General features: G+C 38.3%; 1 protein-coding gene across 1 annotated transcript; it reads left to right on the top strand.

Annotated features, from left to right (window-relative positions):
- The first annotated feature begins 4,562 nt into the window (after positions 1 to 4,562).
- On the top strand, positions 4,563 to 7,188 carry LOC146163879 (cAMP-dependent protein kinase type II-alpha regulatory subunit-like). The gene is made up of 3 exons (XM_083383216.1): positions 4,563 to 4,772; positions 6,717 to 6,811; positions 7,052 to 7,188. The coding sequence occupies exons 1-3, from the start codon at positions 4,703 to 4,705 to the stop codon at positions 7,148 to 7,150; spliced, it is 264 nt and encodes an 87-aa protein (XP_083239342.1). The 5' UTR covers positions 4,563 to 4,702; the 3' UTR covers positions 7,151 to 7,188.
- Positions 7,189 to 8,747: the final 1,559 nt, after the last annotated feature.

Raw genomic sequence — 8,747 nt, 5'->3', positions numbered from 1 at the left:
CAAGTAAAGCATAACCTTTAAAACAGCTCGCGGTGAAATTCGAACTGACGACCTCGGCCATATTGAGGCCTCAACCGACAGAGCTTAGCCGACTCGAGGTTAAACACGCGGATAATAGGCTGAGTCACCTTTGGACGCTGCATCAGCGTCTTTCGTACGACCATGAATCAAGCAAAGGGCCGTTTATAGGCCTACGCATGACACAGTATACATTCATGATTCAGTTAACCAGATTAGACATTACCATTTTACGTTCTTGACCGAATCTATTGCTTCTCTTCTGATGTTGACGTTGCGCTCAGTTTTGTAATATGTAAAAAGTTAGTTTTGATGCACATTCAAAATATAAAGAATAAGTTTTCGTGAATGTCATAGATGTCATGTCATAGATGTCAACATTCGCATTTAAAAACTAACGACTAAGTAAGCAAATTCTAGATGTTTTGGTAACGATTTACAATCTTTATCATTATAGGTTTTAAATATTTTTGTTTAAACGGTTGTTTTTTTACCGAAATATAACACTAGGATGCGTTCTGTAATTGTTAAATTAAGCACAATGTCCATTACACAAGTGAGGTTTGAACACGCGTACAGCCGTACACGTTATATTTCGCAATCGCTGATCTACAAATTAATGCCTTAATCTCTGTATTATGCTACAAGAGTAAGCTCAAATCACACATAATTCCATAAGCTGCTGTTTTCAGACACAATATTTACAATTTGATGCGATTTGTCTGAACAATGGGTTAAATTTACGAAATCTATCTAGTTTGTGTATTTTCATAGCATGAGATTTGCCGTATTCACAATTTGACCCGGGCCCTGTCAATTGCCCATCCCGATTTTCGCCCATTATCTTCAAAATTTGTAACGGTCGTTATACGACGTGCTTTCCAGAAACAAACAATGATTTCCTTGAGTCGGAAGACACTCCTGGTGCTAAACTGAGTTTTATTTTAAATATATGTTTAAATAAAATAAAATATATGTTTGATTAAAATATAATATAATATGTTGAATTGATGATGTTAATAGCATTTACTAGGTTCAATAGCATTTTACTAGGTCCAATAGCATTTTACTAGGTCCGATGTTAATAGCATTTTTACTAGGTCCAAAATGTTCCCTTAAATCAGTTAAGAAACGATACCAAAAAGGAAACAGTTTGTCAAACGGTTTAACAGTAGTGGAACTAAAAATTATTTAGGATGCTAATTTAACACGAACGTAGTTTTATTCGTCATTATTTTATTTTTGCAAAAGCCGTTTTTATTTAATTTATGCCTTCTTTAAGTTTCTTGCCCATGCTTCTTAACCTTTAAAGCTTGGAAAAATAGTTTCGTTTCGGCAGCCCAGCGATACGTTAAGAAGTCGATATGTGCATAAATTAAACGCACATTTCTTCACTATGCATGCGACCAGCCATTTTAATTCGGAAGCCAAGGCTAGGTATATTCGCATGCGACGCGCTGAGCGTGTCAATGGGGAGGAGCTCGGTTATACGCGCATTCTTAGGAACCATAAAGAAAATGTGACGAAAATTTAGTTATTATTTAGCATTTTGGCTGTATTTTATTAAAGCCATTTTAATACATTGGCGGTTTAAAATGAGGTTAAAAACGGGCTTTCGTTAAACCGTTTTTGCAAATACAACACTAGAAGGATAACCTATTTAAGAAATGTTTTTAACACAAATTTGGGTCTACAATATGCAATTTTTGATTGGTTGTTTACTTTAAACAGGATGCTAAGTCATTATTTTTCACATAATGTTATCTTATAGAAGATATTTGTTTCTTTTGTGTATTAGCAAAGATCTGATTTTCTACAAAGTTTTAGTTATTTTTGTTTTTAAGAATCGCTCCTTGATATAACTAATAATTTAATACAATTTTGGAACCCCACATTTTTATGCTTAAAGGTAATTGTTTTTACAGAAAACGACATTTCTTACTTTGTTTTTTATGGAACAACGGAAACTATTTAGATTTTGGTTTGCAAACAGTTTCACGCGTCGTATTTCCTTCGGCGTATTTCTGAAAGCCAAAACCTCGGGGATAGCAAAAGAGTGGCAGAAAAATAGGTGGAATCGCCTCAACAACTGCCAATCAGTTGTCAAGCCCAGGACCATTTTCCGCTCACCTAATGGATGCAGGGCCTAATGATGCGGTGATTATGCTGCGCGAGCGGGATCAGTCCGTGTGTAATAAGCAGGGGACGCTGGGCACTGTTTATTTTCTCTGGGCGCGCAAAAAAGCTGAAAAGGTTGCGAGCGGGTTTTAAAAATTAAAGCACAAATAAACATCGGCGGTCGGCGGCGAAGGCGAGGCAACTTTTGCTCGCTCCTTTTTTATAGTGCTACATAAAGTAAGGTCCTTTTGCCGAACCCACGATTTGATGACGCAAAGTTATGGATCCCCCTCCTTTTGGTCCGGAACAAATTTCAACAGCAAGGGCGCAATTTTCACCGCTATCTGATGGAAATTTTCGCTTGATCAGGTCGCTACAAGGTAAAGCTCTTTGGCCCTGCGATTGTATACGTCAGCCAGCCGAGTTTAGGCCGCCGATAACCGGCTTTGCGTTGGCGATAAGTCGGATTTTAACCCAACATAAATACACAGGCAGCCATCAGGTCTGTGTAGGTGTAGCGCAGTCACGCCTTCTTCGCATCTGCAGCTGCTGACGTTTAGGAAATGGAATTGCGACCGCAGTGTATTCTACACAATCATGATCCGGGATAAAACTCTTAATTACAGCTGGAGAAGGTTTCTGTCGGTCTTGCTACGTTTGTTTGCGCGTTACAAATTAATCAAAACAAAGTTAGGTTATTTTTGCTTTCTCCAAAATCAGGTACTGCGAAGACTTTGTCACGGTCTTTTTAACGTACAGGACGTGAACGATATATCCCCACTGCCCTATAGGCGTAAAAATACTGCTAAACCGTGACAAATTTTTCGTAACACAGAGTAATATAATTATTTTTGTGTTTTATAAGTACATCTTTACTTTATATTCTCCCCAGGTACAAATCGAGAACCAAGAAAAAGCCATCAGCCTAAAACCCAGTAAGTTTCTTTCTAAATAGACGTAATATTGTTTATTTGTAATAAGCTTATGTTTTTAATGAGTTACAAAACCGGCAAAAGCTAGAAAATAACACATGTGGTGCATGATGCTGATCGACAAACATAGACACAGCAAATTGGTTTGCCAAAAAATGTTTTTTTTTGTCAGCCTGAATACTTTTTAAACATTAACAAAAATGCAATCCTTTTCCTAAATCGATTATGGCTTAAAATACTCAAATTGTACAAGGAAAACACGCTAATAAATACAGTATAGGTTAGGAATATGGTCATTGTGGAATGATAGGGTTTTTATACTTAAAACGTACGATGTATTTAAGGGTCTCTAATTTTTTAAGAACTTCCATAATGTCTTTAATGCAATTTTTTTTTAATTGAGCATTATGTTAACGTTTGGTTTATGTGGGCAAAAAAACAGATTTTCGTGAAGGGCACGAGGCTTTGAATCGAAATCCGTGTCTTATAAACGCTATATACTCGCTATATATAGTTATTTCATTAGTCCAGCTTGTTGGTTCGTTTAATCCAGTTACCTAGTGAGCACTTTTGACTTTTGACCAGAGAATAGGGTGGTATGATACGAATTTAAAAAACTAGACAAGCAATCACACCCAAGTAAATAGCTCGATAAAAATAGGTATCATAAAGATTGGAGATTGATATGCCGATATGACTTATACAGTGGAAACCCGTTTTTTTGTCCATTGCCAATTGATGATAATAATTATTATCTATTCTATACTGTAAAATTTAACAATCAATTTATCTATTTGTTTATTTTTTAACAATTCTTATATGGTAATTTTAAAGTTAAAGTTGAACTATGTCGCATTTGTTTAATTTGCGTTAACTGTTAACCCTACAATAAAATTCTACCGTTTTCCGTTTAGGTTAAATTAAATATCTTCTAGGTGTTATTTAATGGTAATCTAATAGTCACAGAGGGCTATTTGTCTTCGCATGATATTTGCACACTTAACAATAACAAACGGACAACAATTAATTTGATTATAAGCTCGGTTGATTGACCGCTCGTTAATAAACCAGTAAATAACTAAACATACAATTGAGACTTTTTGAGGCAAAGCTAAATATTTATTTTAATACTTTTGCAATACAAAGATATTTGTTTTATACTTAATAATATAGGTTTAAAAAATGCTAAAAATTTTTGTTCCTATGTTCACATTTTAAGGTATTTTTTAAGGTAAATACCAGCAAAATTTGCCGGAACCGTTATTTCGGTAAAAGTTTAAGATAAGTCGATTTGTTTAAAATTTAAAAAGGTTGGTTCATCCAGCATAAAAATTGTAAAACTCACGAACTTACACCGTGTACCATTTCAGTTGAGTTATAAACTGTACAACCCTCATTATAATATAGGTTTGCATTTTTTAATATTGGAAAAAATAGGCAGAAGCCAGAAATCGCAAATTATTAAATATTTATACCAGAGTTGTGTTTGTTTATTGTTCTGACTAGCAAACAATGCTTTCAGTGACGTCACAGTATCGCTTTAAAATAAACTAAAGTATTATACGGAAAAAGTTAGTTTAAAATACTGTAGCAGCAGCGCTGGTTGTACTTAGCTTTTTGTCGAAAGCATCAAAATGGAAGCAGATTTGCAGCTTGCAAACGGCCAACCGATCGTACTCAACGAGAAAGACCAAATCCCAGCAGGTTTGTTTGCTTGTTTTTTAGAGAATTTTAACGTAATATATTATATATAGTTATAAAATACATTGTAGCTTATATATATATATACCTGAAGAGCAAATGCCCACAATTATTTAGGACACCTCGTTTCCCAGACGCATCTCGACTCCTCGAGTGTGATTTTTTATGAAATATTTTGACATTGCAAAATATTTACAACAGTCAATTCAATAACTGACCTAGATTTCATGACCAGTTACCGTTTGATGACCAAGCTATACGCCATGTTTGGTAATTACGTTGTCCAGCTGTCAAGAGACACGCAATATTAAAAAATGTTTTTATTTTTTTCTGGACATGATACAAAATGGTATTTAATTTAAAGCAGACGGTTTAAATATTTTTTGAATAAATATCTTAAAATATGAATTTTCGTGATTCTCAAACGTCAGTACATTTATTTGCACTATGAATTCAATTTAACCTACGTTCTCTAAACATAATGGGCTAAGTTTACGATTTTGCCTCGTGTAGTTACGTATACCGTCATTCTGATATTCTTATGATAAGTATTACTCTGCTCAAAGGTGCGCTTGCGTACAAAAATGTAGATGCTCGCGACGCAGAGACGTCTTGGGCGTTTTAACCCAAATCTGCCGCAGTTTGTTGACTGCAATTAGCACCTTTCATCTTTCGGATCGACGTGTAAGGGTCGGTTTGGGTTATCACCGTTTTCGCTTGCCATGCCTCGTTACCGCATCAACGCGATTAAAATCTATTGCGCCTCATCAGCAAGACAGGAATTCTTGCCGTGTCAAATTAAGCGCACTCTTTAAGACTCTCATCCCGTTAGATGCGTACATAATTTTGCGATTCGCTTTGCTTTTCAAAAAATAAATGTTCAAGGTTAAATTAGAAATTTTACTAGTAGCGAAACCGTAACGAATTAAGTGGTACAGCATTCGATTGCAAAACACCGCCGTCTTTAGTTGTTTTCGATGCAAGTGTAAATGTCAGGCCTCCGTTAAATTGCAAGTGCGATAACTAAAAACACGAAAGCGTTTTTTTTCCTGCCTCAAGAGTCTGATGGGAACAATATATTATTCAATTTGTTATGGGCAATTTGCCTGATCGGCCTCGGCGCACGGTGTTGTGTGTTGAAAGGTAACTCACCTATATAACCTCAACGCCCGTAAATCACTGTCTTTGTCTTGCCGGGGCGGCATTTTGATCGCGGCCTGCGTGCGTTTGTGTTTACGTTTTGCTTGTCATGCGGTTTCTCGTCTTGCACGCTAAAGTGGCGGCCATGTGCGTCGAGCGAGCCTGCTAATGCACCGGGCGCGTATTGTCCTGTTTATTGTCCCCAACAGGCTGGGGCAGGAGTAATACTTTGCCGCACACTTTTGCCCTGCCCAAATAATCCATTTTGCCATTATCCACGCTCGGTCAAAATGAAACTCCGCTTCGCGCGGGCAGAATAGCACCTTTCCTGCCCATTTGCGCTCGCATGGCCCGGTCGGTTTACGTGTGTGTTTGTGTAGCTTCTAAAACCGCACTGCATTCACGGCGCTAGAAAATTAAAATACCAACCCGCCGAACGACCGCTCGTATAAGTTCAGGGGTAAACACCTAAACAGCGAGCGGGACTCGCCAGCTGCCACTTGCGATCGGCGGAGACTTAAATTAGAAAACGCAGGTGACAGCACCGCACCTTCGGCCTAACGAAAGTGGTGAGAAACTATTTAAGGACAACCTGCGTTCCAATTAATTGTTGTCTTCTAGTACGTTATTGGCAGTAAATATTTGCGCCATTTTATTTATTTCCCATTTTTATCTATCATTTGCCCTGATTGATAAAAGTCACATAAAGCTTAAGGATCCCACTAATACATTTGTTGTCTGTTGTTTGTTTGTTTGTTTGTTTGTCTGTTACTTTAATATCATCTGATCACTAATATTATCTGACAGGTATTACTGACCTACTGCGAATGATTGGCAGAGAAGTGTTGAGAAATCAACCCCAGGACATTGTTGTGTTTACGGCCGAGTACCTTGCAAAACTTGTAAGAATCGCTTAATTTGGTTTCTCTAATATTGCTTATAACAAATTATGTTCTACAAATTGGTCATAAAGTTCTATTAAATATATAAGCATGGCAAAATATTTGCCGTTAATTTTATATTTTTAAATCGATCAACAATATCATGTATTACTAAGTATTTGTTTAGGCCGAATGAATTAAAGAAAAATATTGATGGACATTTGTTGGTTTAAAACACTTTAAACTATTGCCTTTGTTCAGGTTGGTGTACGTGACGGAAAAACAGAAAGCAAAAGCGATTTGAGAGCACTCGACACGCACCTGCCTGAATCGCTACAGCGAAAATCTCGTAATCAATAGCAAAATACATAAACGTTTAGTGTTCTCCTGCTTTGTCATATTTTCATATCGTTTCTTGGCAAGACAAAAAATCGCTTTGTTTATACCGGTGTATTTGGTTTTATGCACAGTTGGTGCAAGGAAACAATCCGCTCTGCACAACAATTTCTATACGTTTACCAACGTTTTATAACGCCAAAACGTTATTTACATTTTATTTTCCAACCAATGGATTTACCTCCAGGAAAAAGTTAGCCTGAAAAGTTCGTTTTCGAAAATAAATTTTGTCTCAGGAATCATTATCCAAATCGAAATAAATTAATATGAGCAATACGTTCAAGTTAAATTTAAGTTTTGAAATTAAATTTTGCACTTAGCTTAATTGCTGACTTGTAATTTCTGCAATTAGCTTTGTTTTGTTGTTTTTTAATGGTGGTACTCAACCTCATAGGATTCTAATTCGACACGGTGTGATAAATCTATGGGGTTTGTGTTTTTTAAAAAGAAATAAAATCAGATTTGGAACCCTTTAATTACGAAGTACCGACCGCCACCTTGCGACTAGGTTTAAGTTAAATTTTGCTGCTCCTTCAACGGTTGATGTGTGTCTTGAGGGCCCTTGTACATAATGGAAACATTTTTCTGTTTTGTCTTGTTTTTTTGGTAAAAAAACAAGGTATTTCTGAGGAGAATCGCTTTGTTCCGGCGCCATCTCAAACCTTTTTTTGGCAACAGTTGCCGGTTATGCTTTGTTGGTGCTTTTTATCTGATCCCTCCATAGCCGACCCTAAAAGGCCTAACAAGTCGCATCTTTCAACGCTTTCCGCCCCGCAACTCGTTGCGCTCGCAGACGGGGCAAAATTCGCTCCTAATCCACCTATATGGCATATCCCTTTGAACTCTTAGCTCGGTCGAGTAAGCGGGCGCCGCACAATTTCAATGTTTGCTTTGTCCACGGCGGGAATGTCCAGTCCGTCTGTGCAGAGCGAAAGTCGGGGTTTCACATTTGCCTCTCGTGTTGCAGACACGTATGAACGCCCAATTTACAGAACACACAACTAAGGTGAGCGCCTGCCCCAACAGCCCGGCGCACATATACGTATGGGAGGTGACGACAGATGCGAGACTTGAACCTTGCAATCCCCACTCGTGGTGACGCCGCCAAGTTGCGCGACTCACGCGTACCAACCTGCTCTCGTCGCTTTCAAGCAAATACCCCGCGCTTGGCGTTATGAAAATAGATACAGTTTCAGGCCGACCTTCCCCGGGCCCCAGTGCGCCAAAGAGCCAGGTCCAAGTCTAAAGTGCTTGCTGCTGTGTCGTGCGGCGCCTCGGCCGCGTGCCGCAAGCGTTAATATTGGCCCAAGCAATTTGTCCCACTGTTAGTCTTCCCTTGCGCTGCTCAATTGTGGCCTTTGAAGCGCCGATGCTCAGCCAAGCCTTTTCGCCCCCGCTTTGGCCGAGCATTGTTGCCACTGTAAACTGATTTGCCCAACCGCTTTAACCCAAGTCTCGGGTTTTGAGAAGGTTGTCTGCGCGTTGCGCGGTGGCTTACCCGCCTCGGCGCTGGATCAATACGGTTAATCAGATTAAGCTCGTTCGAAGATTTTCTTCGCGC

The sequence above is a fragment of the Ascidiella aspersa genome, chromosome 2 (assembly GCF_963924565.1).
Source record: "Ascidiella aspersa chromosome 2, kaAscAspe10.2, whole genome shotgun sequence".
Classification (NCBI taxonomy): Eukaryota; Metazoa; Chordata; class Ascidiacea; order Phlebobranchia; family Ascidiidae; genus Ascidiella; species Ascidiella aspersa.
The sequence above is the reverse complement of the archived record's forward strand: the minus strand, read 5'-3'. Positions and strand labels throughout refer to the sequence as shown.

Coding starts and splice junctions, on each gene's coding strand:
- LOC146163879 (XM_083383216.1), top strand. CDS start 4,703: ATGGAAGCAGATTTGCAGCTTGCAAACGGCCAACCGATCGTACTCAAC. Junction 4,773..6,716: donor GAAAGACCAAATCCCAGCAG/GTTTGTTTGCTT, acceptor ATTATCTGACAG/GTATTACTGACCTACTGCGA. Junction 6,812..7,051: donor CCGAGTACCTTGCAAAACTT/GTAAGAATCGCT, acceptor GCCTTTGTTCAG/GTTGGTGTACGTGACGGAAA.